This window comes from Meriones unguiculatus, chromosome 10 (genome assembly GCF_030254825.1).
Source record: "Meriones unguiculatus strain TT.TT164.6M chromosome 10, Bangor_MerUng_6.1, whole genome shotgun sequence".
NCBI lineage: Eukaryota > Metazoa > Chordata > Mammalia > Rodentia > Muridae > Meriones > Meriones unguiculatus.
In genome coordinates this window covers 20,928,293-20,950,457 of record NC_083358.1, presented here as the reverse complement: position 1 = coordinate 20,950,457, position 22,165 = coordinate 20,928,293, and the positions used below count along the sequence as shown (strand labels likewise).

Here is a 22,165-nt window from a genome sequence, read left to right as displayed (position 1 = left end):
AGGTAGCGCCTCTTAATTCCTCAGTGGGAGGGGTCTGGCTCGCAGATGGAGGGGACTGGCAACTGCAGGGATGCAGCCTTTGTTTGCAGGCACTCTTTCGCCAAGGTACCTGGGGCCCTGGGAAGATGAGTCGGGCCTGGGCTGGCAGTTATTTCTTGGGTTTTCTGTTCCTTCCCTGCTGGGTCGTGGGAAACCGGCACGTGGGTGTGGCTGTGTGGCCGTAGCCAGCGGGGTGAAGCTCAGGCAGGGTGAGGAACGTGGCGAGAGCTTCCGTAGCTGCCTTGGACCTGACCGGACAGCCTCGGGAACTGCACCGAGGCGGGGCGCCAGGGCGCAGGTTGCTTGCTGGGCTGCCCACGGCACCTCCTGTCCCTTCCCAGAACGTGGCGGGCAGCGGGGCCCGCAGCGTCCCCCACGCTGCAGCTCTGGAGGGGGACCGGGCAGGGGTCGTCCGCCTAGGGCTCCCTGAGCTGGGTGTGTGCAGGGGGAGCCGGGAGCAAGCACGCTGCGGCTCCCGGGCTTGTGGGGCAGAGAGCCCAGAGGCCAGGCTTCCCGGAGAGGCCAAGCTGCCAAGAGCTCTTTCCAATCTATATTGCTGGAAGAATGCTTTTGCGGATTTAAGCGGAGACTGCTTCTCACCCACCCTATGTGAGGGGTGTCCCTGGCAGCCAAGTCTGTTCCTGTTGGGATGGGGCCCGCCCGGTTTCAGGGAGACCAGAGCTGAAGCAGGCTTGGAAGTGAGAGGTCATTGTCTGAGACAAGGGTGGAAATAGATTCTCCAGATGAGACAGGTACCAAAGAGTCAGGGGTGGAGGGTGGCCTCTCTTTACCCTCCCTGCTTCATCACACCCTCTTCCACCGGGGAAGCCCTTGAGGGCTAATATGCATCCATTTTTAGGGAAATTACCTGAGATCTGAGAAGATTAGCTAATGAGCTTCACTAGTGCGCCTCCAGGGACGGGGACACTGAGTCTTTGGACAAGGTCAGGTAGCCAGGAGGCGGGGGAGCTTGTCCAACCCTTGGTCTCTGATGCCAAGTCCTGGGCTCCTCTCATTAAAGCACAGCTGTTCCCGGGGCAGGTGCTAGGAACCCCAACTTAGGACCCTGCACTGCCGGGCTGAGCGGCTGGGCCGGGGACATGTGGAGAGCCTACCCGGGCACTAGGACCAGGTGGGCGGGGCTCCCGCAGCCATCTCCGCAGTGCTTGTAGCAGCTCTCTCTGGCTCTCTGCTGGGCTGGCAGCAGAGTGCCCACGCTCCCACTCTGACCTCCCCCTCTCCCGTCAGTCGGTTTACCTCCTGGCCTTTTCTCCTGCCTCTCAACTGAAACAAACAACAACAAAACTAGCAACAAAGCAAAATGGAAATAATTTGTGTCTGTCAGCTCCACAGCCCTTTTACGTTCGCTGCCCCCGGCTCTCTGTGGGCCGTTAGCTGTGCTGTTACAGAGGAACAGGCCCCTTACTAGAGTGCACCACCCCTCGAGGTGGTGACTGCGGCCGAGGGCTGCCTCCAGGCCCCTCTCCTCCCACGCCGCCTATGGAGCTATCTCCTCTAGGCCCTGTGTCCCCATCAGGAGCTTTGGCTCAGGCAGGTCACAGTCTCCCAGATCCCAGGGGGCTAGCCTACCCTAGCCTTTGGTTTGTCGATGAGCAATGCTATTTTTCTTCCCTCACATGTCAGCATGCTGCGGGGTTGGTAGCATAACACATTCTACAAGTCAAAAAGCTGCAAAGGGATCAGATAGAGATGGTGGAACGGGGACCTGAGCCCTAGCAGTTTACCTCTGAGTTTCCATAGGTCTTAGCCAAGCTCAGTAAGTGATAATGGTTTTTATTGGTGGGCCATTTCTCTTGTGCTGGGACCATCTCTGAGAATGCTCTAGTTCTTCTGGGGGGAATGGTGTCCCTGCCTGACCCCCTGTCTCTCTTCTGTCCTCAGATGTCGGTGCAGCTGGCTACCGCCCTGCGTGTGGTGGGCACCAGCCTGTTCGCCCTGGTGGTACTGGGGGGCATCCTGGCTGCCTATGTGACAGGCTACCAGTTTATCCACACAGAAAAGCACTACCTGTCCTTTGGCCTTTACGGTGCCATCCTGGGTCTACATCTGCTCATCCAGAGCCTGTTTGCCTTCCTGGAGCACCGGCGCATGCGCACAGCAGGGCGCCCGCTGAAGCTGCACTGCTCTCAGAGGCAACGCTCCGTGGCACTCTGCATTGCTGCCTACCAGGAGGACCCCGAGTACCTGCGCAAGTGCCTGCGCTCGGCGCAGCGCATCGCCTTCCCAAACCTCAAGGTGGTCATGGTAGTGGATGGCAACCGCCAGGAAGATGCCTATATGCTGGACATCTTCCACGAGGTGCTGGGCGGCACTGAACAAGCTGGCTTCTTCGTGTGGCGTAGCAATTTCCATGAGGCAGGCGAAGGGGAGACAGAGGCCAGCCTGCAGGAAGGCATGGAGCGTGTGCGAGCCGTGGTGTGGGCCAGCACCTTCTCATGCATCATGCAGAAGTGGGGAGGCAAGCGTGAGGTCATGTATACAGCCTTCAAGGCCCTTGGCAACTCAGTGGACTACATCCAGGTAAGGCTCCCTCCCTAGGAGTGTGTGCACATGACACATGTAGCCAGCTGGGCATCCCCTCCCCCAGCAACTTTAAATCTGGTCTTGGTGTTCCAGCCATCCCTCCTCCCCCCTAAACAAGGCATAATGGTTCTGAAGAAACGCCAGGGTTGAAACCAAACCTCGGCTGTGGTTCTGCCGTTAACTGGGCAGACCAGACCTCTGAACCGGTTCCCCGTGACAACAGCAGCAAAATGTGCACAGCACTGACGTCACACGGGTACTGCAGGGCTGGCTGCTTCAAAGTCCATTCTAACCCTTCCATAGCTCTGCTGGTGAGTATCACTCTGAGCTCACGGCAAGAAAGTAAAACAGAAGTTTAGAGAATAACTTGCCTAATGTCAAAAGCTGGTAACTGCAGACCAGAGTGTCAGCCCGGCAGCCTATCCGAGGCCTGGTGTTAGCCCTTGTGTCTAACTATTAGACACAGTGACTAAACAGCCTAAGAAGTTTGAAAAGGGGTCTGGAGCAATGGCTCTGCAGGTAGGAGCACTGGCCATTCTAGCGGACCCTCCCTCAGGTCCCAGAACACACATGGCAGCCAGCAACCTCTACAACTTCAGTTCCAGACAATCTGACGCTCTCTTTATTCCCTTTGCAGGCCATGCATGCACATGATGCAGATTTTCATGTAGACAATACACCCATAATCATAAAAACTTTTTAAGTATAATGACTAAAAGGATCCTGCTAAAAGCCACTCCATGTTGAGTTAGAACCACAAAGTCCCTTCTTCCTAGTGTGAAATTTGTGTCCGACACAGCAGTTAGAGGGACTCAGGTATATGAATGCCCAACTTCCTTTTCCAGTGTTGGCACAGCTGGAACTCTAAACAGATCCTGCCCAGATCCTGATCAAGTGGTCACTGGCACCAGCCTAGAAATTCTATTAGATCGGCATGATTTACAATAGCAAACTAGAAAGAAGGGGAAAGATTACAAGTATACACTTTAGTACCAAGTAGAAACAGGCAGTTCAGCTGCCCAGGTTCTGGTGCAGAATTCCTCACAGCCTCTTGTGACTCCCACACTTACCAAAGGGTTCTGCCAACTGTTCAAAAACACCTCAAAGAACAGTGGCTGTTTCGATAGCCACTGTGCACTGTCTTCATGTTTAGTCCTTGAATGCTATTTAGTTTGGGGAATTTTTGTTGGGTGGAGGCAGTGTTTTAAAGTTATCCTTGTATATGAATTGACCTGTTTGTCTTTCCCCAATTTAATGGACCGAGGCATTTAAGGAGGATGTGACTAGAAGGGTGTTTGATCCAGCAGTTTACCTGGGGCTTCGGGGTCTTTGTGAAATTTCCCTTAGAACCCAAAAGCTTTTGGTCTTGACAACTGCTCAGGCAACCGTAACTACATCACTCCAAGGAATCAGCCGTTCCTTGAAGCAGGGGAGGCAACCAAACATGCTTTGCCTTCCCTGATCATCTATGTATTCTAGGGGACCTTCACACAAAGCCATGCTCTCCACTCAAGGTCCTGAGCTACTACCTAAGGCGGGCCTGGGCTGCAGACAGCCTTCCAAAAGCCCTGCTAAAGACACATCCGGCCCTCTGCAGGAAAAGACCTTGCCCAGACAGTGGGGAAGCCCAGGTAGAAACTGCTCTTCCTTCCCCAAGTCTGCACAGGCAGGACTTCCCTGAAGTGAAGGAAGCAAAGGGGCATGCAGAATGGGTTAGAGCTGGTCGCTAAGCCCACACCAGCACCAGTGAGCAGCTGACCTTTAAACTGAGGAGGCTCTCTGAATCTGGCTGTAGGCTCTCTGGGACCTTCCCAGCTCTAGTAGGACACAAGTCTGGTGGGGAGAACAGAGGAAGTGGAACTGGTGCTAATGCCTATGCCAGTTCCCTCTAGCCTTCTGCTGCTTCTCTGTGCCACCCTGTCCTCTAACGTGCAGAGCCAGGAAGCCCCCGGCGCAGGAGGCAGCCCTCTCTGCTGGCTAACAGGCTCTTACCTAGCACTTTTGTTTATTTTTGGTTTTGAGGGCCTATGCCAGCAACTTTAGTAAAAGCTTTGATAGAACAGAATGAGTCCATCTGCTCTGAGAACAGTGACCAGGGCCCAGTTAGGTTAGTAAACCAATTTCCTACCCAATGGAATACCAAAGCTATTTCGGTAACTTTAAAAAGCAGACAGAAAAGACTGATGATGGTGGCTCACACTTTTAATCCCAGCACTCAGGAGGCAGAGGTAGCCAGATCTCTGTGATTCAAGGCCAGCCTGGTTTACATAGCATTTTACCAAAGCTAGGGGTATACAGAGAAGCCCTGTCTCAAAGGAAGGAGGGAGGGAGGGAGAGGGAGATGGGGAGAGAGCAAGAGCGAGCGAGCAGATAGACTCAGTCTATCACAGGACTGACTGTAGGTTCATCGGGCCAGGGATTGAAATGAGAAGACCGCTAACAAACTGCCTATTGGATCCTCAGCAGTCGCCCTGACGTCATCCTGGGGCTCTCTTCTTAGCCTGTGATCCCTGAACTGTCCACCAGTGTCCTTTCCCTACTTCCCTTGTTTTCCCCTCTTCTTTTTTACCTAGCATAGGGCGGTCTGCTGGATGTGACTGAGTGTTCAGGCTCCTCAGGCAGTGAGCAGTGTCCTGAAGCGGGAGGCTGCTTGCACAGGCCCTCGAAGCTAACGGTACGCTTCCCTGCAGGTGTGTGACTCTGACACTGTGCTGGACCCAGCCTGCACCATCGAGATGCTTCGAGTCTTGGAAGAAGATCCCCAAGTAGGGGGTGTTGGAGGAGATGTCCAAGTAAGAAGTAACCAGGGGTCTCTTGAGGTTTGGGGCTGGACCTTTTGTTTCCAAACCCAATAGGATATGCTGGATATTCATTTCAGTAGGAAATGAATCTCTTGATTTACAGTTATCTGGAGAGAACTTTGCCTGATAGTGTTCACTGGTCTTCATAGGGTTCACTTCACTGACTGCCCAATTCATTTCCTGCTCTTCTTAAACCTGAGGGAAGGATTAGGGAACTTGAAGAGGGGGCTGAAAAGATGGCTCAGCTGTTAAGATCATGCTGCTCTTGCAGATGGCCCAGGTTCCGTCCCCAGCATCCACAGGACGGCTCACCAAGGGCTATAGCAGCAATTCTAGGGGATCTGGTGCCCTCTTCTGGCCTACATGGGCATACATGCCAGTGATGCACAGACATGCAGGCAGCACCACACCTAAGTTAAATTAAAAACATTTTTTTTGAAAGCCCTTTGATTATTGAGGGACACAGGATGTGCCCTGCTATAGGTCTCAGAAAGCACTTCCTTTTGGGTTGACAGTGTAGCAGATAGCTGTCAAGTTAGTTCCTTGAAAAGCCCATGCATTAGGGAACTCAGGCTAAGGAGCTGTAGGCAGCGTGCCAAGCACACAGAGCCAAGTTTTTGTTTGTTTGTTTTTTTGCCAGAGGACACTGCAGGCAGTATGTCATGCCCTAATGGCTTTCCAACTACCAAAGGAGCAAGACAGGCAGAGTGGTTTGGGGTTCTGCTTCTTTCTCTAGCCCTGCCCTCTGCCACCACTAATGGCTCTCCTGATAAAGCACTGACTACTGCAGCCTTAACTGGGGCTCTGCAGGGGCCAGAGAGCGAGGTGTTAGAGGGCTATCCTAAGATTCACTCCTCAGTTCTGGTAGTCCAGAACCAAGGACCAGGCATTTGAACAATATGCTATAGAACTCAGGGTAGAAAGGCCTCAGATGAACATGGCATCTCTGTTCGCTTACAGATCCTCAACAAATACGATTCGTGGATCTCCTTCCTGAGCAGTGTGAGGTACTGGATGGCCTTCAACGTGGAGCGGGCCTGCCAGTCCTACTTTGGCTGTGTCCAATGTATTAGTGGGCCTTTGGGCATGTACCGCAACAGCCTCCTTCAGCAATTCCTGGAGGACTGGTACCATCAGAAGTTCCTAGGCAGCAAGTGCAGCTTTGGGGATGATCGGCACCTCACCAACCGAGTCCTGAGTCTTGGCTACCGGACTAAGTATACAGCGCGCTCTAAGTGCCTCACAGAGACCCCCACTAAGTACCTTCGATGGCTCAATCAGCAGACCCGCTGGAGCAAGTCTTACTTCCGGGAATGGCTCTATAATTCTCTGTGGTTCCATAAGCACCACCTCTGGATGACCTATGAATCAGTGGTCACGGGCTTCTTTCCTTTCTTCCTCATTGCCACAGTCATACAACTCTTTTACCGTGGCCGCATCTGGAACATTCTCCTCTTCCTGCTGACAGTGCAGCTAGTGGGCATTATCAAGGCCACCTATGCCTGCTTCCTTCGAGGCAATGCAGAGATGATCTTCATGTCTCTTTACTCCCTTCTCTATATGTCCAGCCTCCTGCCGGCCAAGATCTTTGCCATTGCCACAATCAACAAGTCTGGCTGGGGTACTTCTGGCCGAAAAACCATCGTAGTGAACTTCATTGGCCTAATCCCAGTGTCCATCTGGGTGGCCGTTCTTCTAGGCGGATTAGCCTATACTGCTTATTGCCAGGACCTGTTCAGTGAGACTGAGCTAGCCTTCCTAGTCTCTGGGGCCATCCTGTATGGCTGCTACTGGGTGGCCCTCCTCATGCTGTACCTGGCCATTATTGCCCGGAGGTGTGGGAAGAAGCCAGAACAGTATAGCCTGGCTTTTGCTGAGGCGTAATAAAACCAAGGGAAGTGGGGAAAGTGCAATGGGTAAGGGAAGGAAGGGGAATGGAAAAGATGGGGTGGGAGGGAGGAGGGAGTGTTGTGCTCTAGTTTCATGGCTGAAAGGACAAATCTGAAGTGCAAAGAATAGTGGCTGTGGTGTGGCCTGGGTAGCTCTGTTCAGCAGAAGCATGACACTGATTCTTCAGGCTCAGGGCAAATGGACTTGTATGGATCCAGGCTTTTTGTCTGCTTGCCCTTTCGGTCAAGGAACTCAGAAAAGATTTTACTTTCTTCTGGGAATGCTAAAGAACCCAGAAGTGCACTAAACCACGTGCTAAAGTCCATCCTGTGGCAACTTCTGGCATAGAAGCGAACAATGACAGCCTGTAGGAAAGTGTCCTCCTAGCCCATGTAAACACGATGAGGTGTAAAAGAAGTTCCTGTCAAATCTGACCAGCGAGTGACCCCTTTCCCCGATCTCCAATTAGCCATCAATGCATTAAGATTGTGCCTGAGATAATAAGGCTGGGAAGCCTGACTTTTGGTCAAAAAACAGGGTCTAAGAAATGGTGCTTTATGTAATATAGCCCACTCCACTCCACATCAAACTATCCCAGGGATGAGCCAAGCCACCACGAGTAAGTACTGAATTTGGTTTCTTTTTTTGTTTTGGCGTTTTTTTTGGTGCATATTAAAAGGGAATGTTTAGCCAGGTGCTGTGGTACACACTTGTAGTCCCAGCACTTGGAACGTACACCTAAGAGATCAGAGGTTCAAGGCCAGGCTAGGCTACCTGAGATCCTGTCTTACACATACACAGTTTGACAGGAGAATCAAAAAACTGTCATGGTGCTGAAAACCGTGGAGGCCTTGGACTGAATGTGTTCCAAACTGAAACCTGCTCGGACTTTAAAAGGATCCCAAAGCTGTCAAAAGAGACCTTGCTGGACAGATGAAACGTTTTAGCCATTTACCAGGAAGATCAAACCCCGATGGGTTGTTGTGGCTCAACCCCAGTGGTTGTTCATACCTGAATTCCTCTCAAATTCAGCTCTAACCTGAGCTCAGATCTGATATGAGATGTCCTACTCACTATTTCATTTCCTTCAAAGGCATGTGTTCTTGCAAGTTGTTGCTTTCCAGGGGGGGAGCAGCAGTCACATCTTCATTTCCACAGGCAAATTTCTTCACGTGGTGATGAACACTTCCAAGACCTATAAGGCTGCTCCCTACACACATGGAAGTAACAGCCTCACTTCACACTGTTCATCGGCTTGGCACCAGCCATTACACTGGCAGCTGTTTAGCATGTGACTTTCTTGACAATCATCCCCAATGTAGACATTTTGGTATTGTTCAAATGAACCAAGTTGGTCATCTTTGAGACCATCCATTCTCCTCAGTGGCTTCTCCAAGGAATTCTATGGCCACGCAGTAGATACTCCTCCATTTGCTGCTTTAGTCCAGAAACCAAACCAGGAGCTGAACTGGTCCAACAGCCTTCTGTCCTCTCACACCCCTCACGGCTGCTTGATTTTTCTGTTTCTTCTGAGGAGCGACGAGCTTTTTTATATTGTTTTCAAACTAAGACCAGACTCCGCTTTGGATTTGAAACCTGGGATCATGACTAAGGCTTTGACTTTATGAGCTGCTTATACTTTTTCAAACATTTGTTCTCAGAGGGGCCAACACTGAGGTGGACAGAAGTGTACACAGGTGCTTCCTACAAAGGAATGAAGTGCACTCTGGACCGTGAAGGGCAATCCCTGGTAGTTGCCTTCTCATGAACACAAGGGCTTTCTGGGTGTAGCTAACAGTTGCCACAGCACACAGACCTCAAGTTTCTAATAAAACTCCTGGCTGAGGTCAAGCCCAACCCAGGCTGGTTGGGAAGCAGCAGCCATTTGTCAAAGGTGTTTGCTCTGGGCCCTTCTGCGAAGAAGCGAACTCTTGAAGACTAGCATGGACGCAATCCAGTCAGTCAACCACAGGGCTCCCATATCACTAAGGGCTTTTCTTCAGCTTTTACTTGAACATTAGCACAGGACAATGGACTCCGGATGAAAACTGACTGTCCCTACCATCAGCTCTTCTGCCTTGCACTGTGGCCAACTTCCTTCAGATGAAAAATGCAGGTACAGTAGTGAGCTCGCAACATTTGACCTCGACTGGATTTCTAATTTATTTTGTAAGTTTTTTTCTGCAGCAAAACTAAACTGGGTCCACAGCTGTATCCCTGTTTCTTACAAGGGAAGAGCCTTTATACAATTAGACTCATTTTGGTTTTTTTCCTCATTGACAACTTCAGCCTCTTTTGTATTACTTCTACAATTTGTAAACATATTTATTTTTACCTGTTTTCTTTTACATAAGGAGGGAACTTTATTTAACATTAAGGATGGGGGGGAATCAGAGGGGAGGTGGCTTTACTTAGGGATAATATTCCTCTCATGCTCTTGATGCAGCCATTGAGCACAACGTACGGGCCTTTTGCTTCTTAAGCAAAGTAACAGTGCACAGAGGCGTGCAGCTGGAGCTCATCTTTTTCAGACAAGCTTCTTTATCCACTGCTCTGCCTTCACCTTGCCCGTCCCTTCCTGTGGTAGTGGCATAGCTGCTGGAAATCCCTGATTTGAGTTTCTAGCCTAGCCCATCCATGGGCACAACCTTAATATCAGACTTACGCCATCCTTATCCTTGAAGTGTTAGATGAAGCCATAGCAGTCCTGCTCTCTGTACTTAATGATCATCTTGTTCTTACTGCTGTACATGGCTAGGGGTGACTACATGGTAGAGTGACATTCTGTTCTGCAGTGTCCAGCAATGGGGCTATAACCAGCCATCTTTTACAAGAAGGTCCTTGTCCAGGAGTGGTGGAGGAAATTGAGAACTCTTGCTTCTACTAATACAGGCTGCCCATGTTCCAGCTCAACTTCCCCTAATTTATTTAGAAAGCACTCTGAGGACGTGGTCCTTATTTAACTCAAAGTCCAGGCTACAAACAAAATCATAGGTCGGAATTCCCCACAAAGTGTAGCAGGACCTCCTCTCGGGATGATCCTTCTCCGGCATCACAATCTCTACCCTCTTTCTCATTGCTCTTCCAGATGCTCTGGTAACTACAGGGGCCATAACCAATGTTCCCACCCCACCCCAGCTGCTTTAGCTCTGCTCGTGCTTCTGTAGCTCTGCATAGCTCCCCCGCTGTCATCCTTCTTGTTGATGTCCATATTCTCTACTCCAGCATCATCTGGAGTGTCATGGGGATGCAGGCTGAAGATACTGACTCCTGTTTCTCCAGGACCACCTATCCACTTTGCTCATCAGTATGAAACCTAAGTCTCCCCTCTGAGACTAATGCTCAGTACTTCTATCTCCTTGAGGACCTTCTTCCCTTTCTGCTTAGTTACCTTAAAGGTCACCATCTCCTTGGGTAGGAGATACTTAGAGATGAGCTGAGAACCTGCTGACCTTGTAGATGCAGGCTGACCTACTTCTCTGTCAATTCTCATTCACGAGGCCATTGGCATTATCACCTTAGTTTATATGAAGGTGTCTAGCTAGTTCCTCTCCAGTTCCCCGTCTTATATGGCTAGCAAAGAGCAAAGATTTTGCTATGCCAAGAACACCTGCAGAAGACAGGTGGTTAAGGCTACTTCCACAATTCCACATTCTTTTTGGCCATTTTTTTTAATCCTTTTTTTTTTTTTTTTAAAAAGGTTTTTTTGAGCAGGGTTTCTCTGTGTAGCCTTGGCTATCCTGGACTCACTCTGTAGCCCCGGTTCACATTCAGCAGCAGCTCATCCACCTGAAGCACTCCTTTGGTCCTTAAAGATCAGTCTCTCCTTGGTGAGGTCCTGCAGGTCTCCTCTACCAGTGTGCTGACGCCTAACTCTTGATCCATCTCACCCAACAGCTTGGTCCTCTCCTCTGCCATGTACTTCTGTAGCTCCTCACTGCCCCAGCTGTGTTGTTCCCAAGGCAGAGGCATTCTCCTGGCCCAGGAATGCTCTTCTCAAAAGGCCATGAGAGTTGACAGTGGCCACTCTAAGTACCTCAATTTCTTAACACTGACCTTCAGGAGTTTCAAGCTCAACTTGGTGGGAACTGGCAGTTTCAGTGCTGAAGGAGAGCATATCCTGAGCAATGGGCCCCAAGGTCATCTCACTTCTGGTTCCTCCCTGCTCGGAGTACTGTGCAGTGCTTCCGACAACTCCACCTCTGTTTACTGCAAGTGCCATTCTGGTGCTATGCTTTGTATTCCTGATGCTGCTGTGGCCGCCTGATGACCTCCTAGTGCAAAGCTGGCTTCTCTGGGCTGCCACCAAGTCCCAACAACACAAAATGCAAACAATTTCAGCTGACAAGGCAGCCGCCATCCTGTTGCTGGCAAACATGAACGGCTGCTTTTGGCATTGTCATTTTCATTGCCCTTGGAGATTGGCTTTTTTGTTGTTTTAAGGTCAAGAATTTTTTATTGCACTTATCAAAATAAAAACTCTTACATAATGCTGGTGTGTCCATTGCTATGACAAAGTACCAAAGTAAACTTAAAGGAGGAAAGGTTCATTATGGCTTACATTTTTGGTCTATAAATTGACTGTTTCTTAGAAACTGCAGGAAAGCAGAGTTAGAGGAAGCCAGGGACACAACATACCCCTCAAGACCATGTGCACAGTGACTAACTTTCTTCAGCTGTGCTCTGCCTCCCAAAGTCTGCACTACTTCCCAATGAGCCTCTTAAACCATGACTCTACCAACAGAGCTGCTTCTCCACTGATCGTCCGGAACCATCTCCTACCTGTCAGAGCTGCACTAGGGACCAAGCCTTCAACACATGGGTGTTGGAGTTACAGTTCAGATCTTTAAAACAAAAAACAAAACAAGACAACAGCTGGGATCTCAGAGCCATGTTCTCTTGTACTCAGTAAACCAGCCCTTTAGTTTTAAAAAGCCAAGTGGTATCAGTGGAATTCAAAAGTAGAGTAACAGGCTAGCAAGATGGCCTGGGAGTAAAAGGTATCTACTATCAAGCCTCATGACCTGAGTTCAATACTTGGGTTCCACGTGGTAGAAAAAGAGCACTGTCCTACCCCCAACTGTCCAACTACCATATGTGATATCACCATTATGAGTGCATATATACTCAAAAATTAAAAATGTTGATTGAAAAAAATTTCAAAAATAAGAGTAGATTGTCACAGTTGCCTCAATTTGGCAAAATGAACCACTTAGGCCACTCCGATACTACACATGCTGCATGGCTTATTTTCTATTGTAAAATGAGTCTCATATTCTTCAAATTATTCTAAAAAAAAACAGAAACAGAAAAATAAGTGAAGACTAACCAAAGCTTGTTCCCTCAAATGCAAGCATATTGGATGGCCAGTAATAGAGGGCTGTTGTCAAAACCAAAACAAAGACAAGCAGAGAGTAAACTTACCTGCCGTGGAACAGAGAACAAATGGAATGACAGCAGCAGCCCTCTCATCCCATTTATTAAAGAAACAGTAAGAAAAGATACAATGCAGGAAAAACACCAACCATCCTTCACATCAGGCTGAACAAAGCACAGTGATTCTCCCTTTCATCCCTCCACCCCCACCCTAGTTCCCCAATTCCCATCCATCTCAGTTTTAAGTTTTGCAGTTCTTTGATTGGGAGTACCAGTGGAGAGGGAGCTGGATAATCGAAGGAACCTTAAATCTGGCCACCTCTAAGTCCCAGGAGAAAGGAGTTGCAGGCCCAGACAAGCAGAAATGTAGGTCTGTGCTGTAGGTGTCCAAGCCCCCAGGGAAAGGTCTGGCAGTAGAACATGACCAGGTCCAGAATGCCCAGCCAGAGTTATTGAAGTGTGGCCTGCTCGCCAACGCAGCATCACTAGATAGCAAGTGAGCCGACCTTCCAGTGGTGAGCGGGGAAACAGGACCTGCAGGCCAGTGTATCCCTGAGGAAAAGTCCACGAGAACAATTCAAGAAACCAGTAAGAAAAAAGGGGCAGAAAGCTGTGGGACAAAAGCACAGCAGGTTTCCAGAAGGCCAGCGATCCTTTTTCTTGAGGCCAGGATCATCCCTACCTGCCATAGTCCGTGTCTTCAGTCAAGAAAAAAAGCAGAGGAAAAAGAAGGCTCATTTGAACTTGAGCCCCAGCTATGTTCTTCAGACTGTAGCTCCACATCTACCTTTTTATCTAAAAGACAGGCCTAGCCCAGAACCACAGTGCTTGAAAAACAAGGTGGCCCTGGAAGAAAAATGGTATTTAAGGGGGTAACATCCCATTTGGGTATACTGCAGCCATTGGACCCCCTGGTCTAGGGAAAGCAGCTGGATTCGAGCCAGGGAGGCTGCCCACCCTAGGAAATGGGACCAAAGTCTTAACTACAGGGCCATTCATCCTTGGGAAGGAAGCTGGGTTAAGACCCAGGGACCCTGTTGGCCTCGCAAAAGGAGCTGGGTTGATACCCACAGGGCCAGCTGGAGAAGAGCCCAGGTGTCCAGCAGCTGACCTGGGGAAAGCAACTTGACCTGGGCCTAATGGACCAGCAGACCTCGGGAAGGCAGCTGGACCTGGACCAGTGGCCCTTGAAAAGTTAGCTGGGTTGGGGCCTAGTGCCCCAGAGGCTCTTGGAAAAATTGCTGGATTTGAGCCCTGGAGGCCAGTGGGCCTCTGAAAGGTACCTGGATTTGAAGCCAATGTGCCAGAAGACTGAGAGAAGGCAGATGGATTCATTCCTCCTGATCCTGTCCCCCTTGGAAAGGCTCCAGCATTTACCCCCATGGGGCCACCTGGCCTTGAGAAATGAGCTGAATTAGGGCCCATGGGGCCAGGAGCCCTTGACATGGGAGAGGGATTTGGCCCTGAAAGGCCAATTCCTCGGGAGCTAGGACCTGTGTTTGGGCCTATGGGGCCAGGTACTCTTGTCATGGTGGGTGGGTTTGTGCCCATGTTTCCAGAAGCCTGTGAAAAAGCTGAATTTGCTCCTAAAAGACCTGCTGCCCTCAGAATGGGGGCAAGATCTAAGCCTTGAGGTCCAGCCATTCTTAAGTTAAGACCAGAACCTGTACCCAAGAGGCCACCCGCTCTGGTATCCAGATTTGGGCCTGGGCCTAGGCCACCAGCTCTTGGGTTGGGCCCAAGGCCTGGACCTAAGCCACCAGCTCTTGGGTTGGGCCCCAGGCCTGGGCCTGGAAACATACCCGACCTAGGGCCCGGGTTTGTACCTAAAAAGCTTGAACGCAGGTTTGGACTTGGTCCAGGACCCAGGCCAACTGGCCTAGGATTGGGAGGCCCAGTCCCAGAGGACAAAACACCTGCCCTCAGGTTGGGTCCACAACCAGGGCCCATGGGGCCACCACTTCTAGGGTCAGGACTCGCTCCCAGGAGCCCACCTGCCCTCGGATTAGCCATTGGACCAGGGCCAGGAAGGCCTCCTAATCTGGGGTTAGACATAGGCCCTGGGCCTGGAAGAGCCCCTGTTCTAGGGTTTAAACCTGGTCCTGGTCCTGGTCCCAAAAGGCCACCTGGCCTTGGGAAAGAAACTGCACCTGTGCCAGTGGGATTCATCCCTCTTGGAAAAGAAGCCATGCTTGGGTCACGAGCACCAGCAGGAAAATGTGCTGGATTCGATGCCAATGAGCCTGATGAACTTGGAAAAGGAGTTGGATTCCTTGGAAATGGAGCCAGGTTTCCACCAAGAGAACCTGCTGCCACAAGAAAAGGATCTGAGTTCACACCCATTGGGTGGCCTGTGTTCATAACAGGCCCTCCCTGTGGTCCCAGGGAACCGTCCAGCCGTCCTCGAGGTGGCAACGGAGCACGAGTCCAAGGAGTTGGCCGCTCTCTAGGGAAAATCCGGGGTTCTTTCATACTTTCTTGGGGACGTTGGTGATAATAGGCTTGGGGCGAGTTTTGAAAAGGATCTTGTTTTTGATGAGTGCTGTCACCAAGTACCGGGTGCCAGTCTCTCGACCAAGCTCATCACAGTCCTGATCCCCAGGAGTGTGTTTGACAAGGACTGCGAAAGGTTTCTCCAGGTGGATGATTTTCCCATACAGGATATGATGCCCCACGATCAGCACAGGGATTCCCTTTGGCAGAACAAGAAGGAGATGCCTGAGGTTGAGGGCCAGGCCGTTCCTCTCTGGTGCCTTTTAAAGCTGCTCTTGGCAGCAATGCTGGCACCTCCAATCCCTGGTCTGGCTCTATCATTGTTAAAAACCATATTGGGCCATCCACCCTGTGCCCTTTTTATTCTTTCTAGCCCCAGGTAAAGAGCATTTCTACTCATAGGATCCTTGCAGATTCTCCAAGGCTCCACTTCCCTGCTACTGCAGAAGTAGGGGGACAGCAAGCAGATAGCTCTGCAGACTGGCTAAACCTGGAGTAACAAACCTGAGGACAGCCCTCACGCTGGGTCCTGGGAGCACCACCTCGGTGTAGCTTGCTTTACTGAGGCACAGGCAGGGAAAGAAAAGCCCCCTCACCTCAGTGGTGTAATGGAGGTCTCCCAGGAGGTTTCCAGCTAATCCAGTGCTGTAGCGAGCCTCGATCTCCCCCTGTAGCTCCATCAGCACCCATTCTGCCAGGCCTCCAGCCCCCGCACTGCAAGCAAAGGGCTGGCGGTTACAATATTTTTGAACGCTGAAGGAGAGTAGTGTCCTACACCTCCACCACCATCAGAGGCCCAAAGGAACTCTCTGTTGGATACAAGTTCTTAGGAAACTGGGCAGTTCTGGGAACTGAAATATTTTAATGCAAATATTTATGTAAAATATACCTGAGACCCCTAATTCCTCCAGAAACCAACATAGCCCTTGACATTTAAGCTAAGTAAAATCTTAAAACGTACTCACCTGGAAATAACAATTTGCACCATGAGCCTTCCTTCTTTAAAAACCAACTGAAAAACTAGAGAAAAAAGAAAACACACCTTTTAGGGCAGCAATAATTATAGCTAATATTTAACACTTAATTGTGTGACAGGTACTTTTTTCCCTTCAGAGAGGATCTCTAGTCCAGGCTGTCCCTGAACTCTCTACGTAGCTTAGGATGAGCTCAAGTTTCTAATTCTCCTGCCTCTACCTCCAGCTTACATGTTGTTAGGGACCCAACCCAGGGCTTCACACATGCTAGGCTAACATTCTATCAACTCAGTTTTATACTACCAGCCCAATCTGTGGAAGGCACTTATAATTCTAAGTGCTTTAAACATGTTATTATCCTAGCAATACCAAAAGGGTTGTTTTCTTGCTGATTCTGAATATATATATATATTACAGCTGTTAATGACAACAGCTGTTGGAGTGGAGATGGTAAGGTGGCTTCTTTTTCTTTTTTTTCTTCTGAGATAGAGTTTCACTATGTAACTGTGGCTTCTTGGAACTGTGTAGACCAGACTGGTCTCAAAGTTACCAGAGATCCATCTGCCTCTGCCTCCTGAGTTGTGGGATTAAAGGCATGGGCCCCCACACCTGGTAGTTAGCTGATTTCTAATGTTATCACCCTTCGTTTAGAGGCGGGGGGGGGGGGAATGCCTACACTTTCACGTTACACAACAGCGCCACCAGGTGGCAATTTGGAGTACCCTAAAAGCTTGATACTACCTGGCTGCATTTGCCCTTGTGTCTACCATTCAAAGGCAGACTGAGATTGGATTGGGGGACCAAAGCTACGGTTTCTGGTTGTCTTTTGCATGAGTGTAAAGAGCCATGGCGTAAAAAGTCAGCAGGTTTTATACCTGTACTCAAACTCAGCAAAAATAATAATCAGGATTTTTTTTTTTTTTCCCTGTTTAAGCCAACTTCTTGCAACACAACCAAAGCTGGCCTGGTACTCGGTATGGTATACTCTTAACTTAGCCTCCAGAGAGCTAGGACTACAGCTGGCTATCAGCATGTCATGCAACAGGCTTCTTTACCAATTATCATCACTGTGGGCCTCCAGTTGGTGTATGACAGAACCTCTCTCCAGAGCACCAAATATACTGTGTCAGCACCTAACATTTGATTTTTCACTATGGACCACATGCTATGCACATATGTATGTGGTATCGCAACCAACATGGAAACTCTGATAATAAGCACTTATTGTTTATTATTGCAGGTGAGGCTACTGGGTCATATATAGATCAAAATCACATATTCATATGTGGTACATACTCAAATGGAGTATAGATAGTAAAGCCAAGACAGGAAACTGGGCCATCTAGTTACTTAATTTTCCTTTCCCAAAGGACAAAACCAAGTGTCAGCAAGAATGAAAAGGAATCAAGAAATTAGCCAGGCAGTGGTAAGATACTTAAGTGCTTTTCACAACAGCAAAAGGTCACCAAGACTAGAACTATGAATAAGTTAGGTCTCTGTATCCAAACAGGTTGTGGCCCCACTAAGGAAAGGCAATATATCAGCTTCAAAGGCAAAGACTGTTGTACATGTAACAGACTATTCACAGAACCTAACCTAAGTAGTTTTTTTGAAACAAGGGCCATGTTTGACCTTGCAACCCTTCTGTTTCAATCTCCTGAATAATGGATTAAAGGCATGTGGCAGTAAGCCTGCTTCCAAAGCACTTCTGAAGTAGAGGAATCCAAACTGAGAAGGCTGAAGTTCAGGTTCCAGCTTGTAAAGTGGAAAGCTACTGGATGATCACACAGGCCACTAGGTGACTAGGGGCTAACACCTAGATTATGACTCACAGCCTATGGAGAAGAGCTAATTTTTTAGATTGTGAAGTAAGCAATTCAGCATTCTGACACTCTATGATTATAATTCAGAGTATGCAATACACAGGTTGTGAAGGGCCAATGCTGCACAGACGTCTCAAGGCAGAAGGCAAGGAATGACATCTAATGTCTTTCATATTCACACATGCATAGATACACCTGACACACAACAAAATACCATACTTCCTGAAAATTCATTCCAATTTTTATGTGCTTTTTAGCAACAGGAATGAGATGCATTAGTGGCAGTGTGAATGCAAGGTATTTTTAGTGCATTCTTTGCTTCCTGGACAGTCTCCTATCAGAATAGGAATTCACAATAAACTAAGAAAAGTAGACATCTGACCTCTGAGCCAGGGTGGCACTTGCATACCAACCCATGCAGCTTCAATTGAACACATACATCTTTATATACAGATGCAAGAAGCGTTGCCTGAGTTATTTCTATTAATACTGGCAAACATCTGGCAATGCCAGATAGAAAACAGTAATTTTGTGCCCACAGCCTGGCCATTCGGTTGCTGTACCCCCATCAATCCTGTAAAACGAGTCTTATGCTAAATCTAATTGTGTGGTTTACAAGTATATAAGAAGAAATGCAAGCCCTGTGTGTCAGTCTAGCTTATAGGCACCTGTACATTGATATTATATGTATGTGGTTTGTGTCTGAGGGTATATTTACCAAACACTGGGGAGTGTTTAAATTCTCTTTAGTAAACTTCAAAATTCTACTTTCAGGCCTAAATATTTTAATACTTCTTTTCTTGTGCCTAAAGCTCACTAGATGTCCATAGGGTTAAATTAAGTATTGCTCTGAGGATACAGCTGATGGAGTGACAGGAGAGGGCCATGTAGTCCAGTCAGCATACAGTTTATTCAAAAGGCTACGAAAGGCCTGGTGTGGGGCTATGTGTCTGTAATCCCAGCACTCGGCAGGCTGAGTCCCTTCCAGCTACATAGTAAGACCCTGTCTCTAAAAACAAAGATGGGTATGAGAGTGACCATCTTAACCTCTACCTATTTCCTAGTGAATAGCAGGAGAGGAAAAACAAAACAAAAAACTGAAGCAGTGGAGGTCAAGTATAGCATATAAGCAAGCAGAACACCTATAACTGAAAACATGAAATGCTTCCAAATATGAAAAAAAACCACATAGTGTCAAATTTCAGGATTTTTCAGTTTTCACAGTTTAGGGACGCTCATCTGCCTACGCAAATACTCCAATATCTGAAGCACTTCTAGTGTGAAATTTGAATGATGCTTAACCTGTTACAAGCCAAATTTTGTTAATAGTTAACAAAGAACAAAATTACAATGAAAGTTCTCTGTATGGCATCCATTTCTCATTGGTCTAAGATTTGGCTTGTTTAGAAAGCAGTATAAAAAGAGCTCATATCAATAATCTTTTGGAACACTTACTGGATCATCTCATTTCATCCTGACAACCAGCTGGAGTTAGACATGGTCCTCACCCTCCTTTACAGATGAGGAAACGTTTGGAAAAGCTAAAGGTTAAGCAACTGGGCCACTCAGTTAATAAGCAGTAAAGCTAGATGTGACCCTACCACTCTCTAGTACGGTCCTTCCGTGGTCCTCTCACTAGCCCCTCCTCATAAGAACTCTGAGATCCAGCTGCCTTGCAATTGGTCCCATTCTCTCACACAACTGCAAATACTTACATTGTCCCCTGCAATGTAAGTAGCTAATAATCCAAGCTGATACATCAAAGTAGTTAACAATAAGCTAGCTATTATCTTTTCCAAGTTTAGGGGTTTTTACACCTTTAAAAATGATACATTAAACCCTCTGCCCTTCAAAAGGGAAAAACAAGCCAAGAGGGCTAAGGACTTTTTTGCCATGGGCTCCACTTTAATCTTTGTCCAAACTCAATTCTATCCTTTGCTTTCTAAATCATTACATATTAAAGGATTACTAATGTCTTAGAGAACAGCCTGATCAATGACCCTCATAATAGTAACTTTCCAAGACAAAATGTGGTGTACGTACCTAATCACACAAATAGAAAAACAAAAACAAAGGATTGTGACTCAATGATTTGATCTAATTACACAAAATCTTCTAAAACTAAATGATGTTCTATAAATGTCAATTATATCAACCTGGTTTACAGATGGAGTTCCAGGACAGCCAGGGATATACGGAGAAACCCCGTTTCAAAGAAAAAAGAAAATTCGAGTATAATGTATCTAAACATTTTGTGTTACCTTTGCTTTTGCTGATAGGGACTGAACCAACATACAAGACAGACTCCGGCTTTCCAGTATTTTTGGTTTTCCCCATTTTAAAGGAAATCTGTTCTAAAGCTTCAAAACTACACTTTAACATTCATTTCTTTAAAAATGGCTTAATCATATTAAAGTAAAAAATTAAATATATTTCTTAGTGTATGTGAATTAGAATACCACTAATGCCAAATGTTTACAACGGACAAAAACAGCCTATAAAACATTAGGTCAGCAAAATCACTTTTCTATAACTGAAGAATAATTCAAACACTACAGTCAGGATTTACCAAACTGCCTCAGGGATTAAGCTCTGGAAAGTCATTTCTCTAAATATGACAACTACTTCTCTATGTGCCTTTCTGCCAAATGAACAACCTCTGAAGTTTTATATATGACTGAATACAAATCACTTTTATTACCAGTGTCATGGTGGTTGTGTGACTGAAGGGGATGTTTGATACTAATTTCTAAGGAGGCCTTGTCTCTTGATAGGGTTGTTACTAAGTCTAAAGTACTTTAAATGAGACACTTGCTCCCCTCCAAAAAGGGGCTGTGGAGGGAAGATGGAACTGAATGCTTCCAAACTGTTCATCAGTGAAGAATGTTTTCAAAACGTGTTTAGACACTATGCATACACGTGGTCCGTTCCCATCACGTGGTAGGATTCCACCATTGGAAGGAATCAATTACTGTTATTTGTAGACAATAGGTAGAAAAGATGGCTTCGGTTGATTTGAGTTTTCTCCATCTTCTGCTACACTGCCACCCCACCTCACCCTTTCTTCCTCTTCCTGACATCACAGCCTCCTCCCCCCAATCCCTTCTGGCCGCGCGGCAGTTGTGGGGGAGGTTCCCTCTTTGCTGTATTCTTCTCCCATTTCTTCTATCTCCTCCACCCTTGGACCCCCTCCCACTCTTTCAACTGGACAGACTCTTCCTACTAGTAAAAGCCACCCACTTTCTGCAACTCCCTTTGCCCCCCGTTTCTCCGACTCCCTTCAAACTATCCCAGACTACTATTGCAACCGTTTTACCTCCCTCTACCGCTCTAAGAAACTATCCCTGCTTTCCTCCACAGCCCCCACCGGTCTTCAAATCCCTCACCCTCCTCCCAAAGATTCCTCTTTCAACTACCTTCCTCTACCACTCGATACTATCTAAAATTGTTCCCAGTACCCCTTCTCTAGGACACCACCCTCCTCGATTCAATCCACCCACAAAGCATCCGAGATCACTTTGCAACCACCCTCCAAATAATGTCTCCCAGCAGTCCCCTCCTCCCCCAGCCATGATTTAAAAAAACATAGAGCCCCTGGAACAAGCCTCACATTTCTGTCAGTTCCGCCCCAACCTCCCCTCCCCCCCCCCCTTAAGACTCCTGCTGCCATTCCCGCTACTTTCTGGGTTCCAAGTCCGCTCGACTCAGCAGGCCTCCCGACCGGGGACTGAGCCCCTTTCCCAGCACGTACCTCGAGGATCCGGCCCGCGCCGCCCCCTGCTTCGTCCTCCGCCCGCGCTCCGCCAGCCTTTCCGCCCTTTTCCCACTCCACCCAGCTCGCTCGCTCGCTCCCTTCCTTCCGTCCTCGCACCGCTCCCCGTCCCCAGGCTCCCCCGGCTCGCGTCGAGCTAGCCTCGGCCCTCGCAGCCCTCCAGCTCCCTGGCCCGGCATGCGCCCCTCCCCCGCCCGCTCCCCGCCCCTCCGCTCGCCATTCTTCTCCCGGAGCCGCGCGCCCCGCCCGGCCCCGGCTCCCTAGCTGGCCGCCCCTCCGCGCTCTCGCCCGGCTTCCCGCCTCCGGCCTCACTCCCCGCAGCCTCCCGCGCCCCCCGCCCGCGGCCTGACCTGCAATGGCGGCCGCCGAGCGCGGCGCCGCGCGGCCAACGGGCGACAACCGAACCTCCCGCCGCCGTCGCCGCCGCCGCGAGCATTGCCTGCGCACTTCCGG

General features: G+C 48.7%; 3 protein-coding genes across 8 annotated transcripts in view; 1 reads left to right on the top strand and 2 right to left on the bottom strand.

The window, feature by feature from the left end:
* The window catches only part of Has3 (hyaluronan synthase 3), a 194,200-nt gene extending 182,435 nt beyond the window's left edge, over window positions 1–11,765 (top strand). For 5 of the 6 annotated variants that reach the window (XM_060392025.1, XM_060392023.1, XM_021632563.2 and 2 more), the window contains 3 exons: window positions 1,942–2,580; window positions 5,274–5,375; window positions 6,345–11,765. In XM_060392025.1, coding sequence (XP_060248008.1) covers window positions 1,942–2,580; window positions 5,274–5,375; window positions 6,345–7,268 — 1,665 coding nt within the window. In that variant the 3' untranslated portion in view covers window positions 7,269–11,765. Of the gene's footprint in view, window positions 1–13; window positions 106–1,941; window positions 2,581–5,273; window positions 5,376–6,344 lie in introns of those variants that run through there. The other variant, XM_021632525.2, reaches the window with a different exon arrangement.
* Window positions 11,766–12,735: 970 nt separating this feature from the next.
* Window positions 12,736–15,122, bottom strand: Derpc (DERPC proline and glycine rich nuclear protein). The gene has a single exon (XM_021632577.2). It carries the CDS (start codon window positions 15,120–15,122, stop codon window positions 13,515–13,517), a length of 1,608 nt encoding a protein of 535 aa, XP_021488252.1. The 3' UTR covers window positions 12,736–13,514.
* Window positions 12,736–22,142, bottom strand: Chtf8 (chromosome transmission fidelity factor 8). Its single transcript, XM_021632584.2, has 4 exons — window positions 22,063–22,142; window positions 16,109–16,163; window positions 15,740–15,857; window positions 12,736–15,343 (listed from the first exon to the last, which is right to left on the bottom strand). Exons 2-4 carry the CDS (start codon window positions 16,129–16,131, stop codon window positions 15,119–15,121), a joined length of 366 nt encoding a protein of 121 aa, XP_021488259.1. The 5' UTR covers window positions 16,132–16,163; window positions 22,063–22,142; the 3' UTR covers window positions 12,736–15,118.
* Window positions 22,143–22,165: the final 23 nt, after the last annotated feature.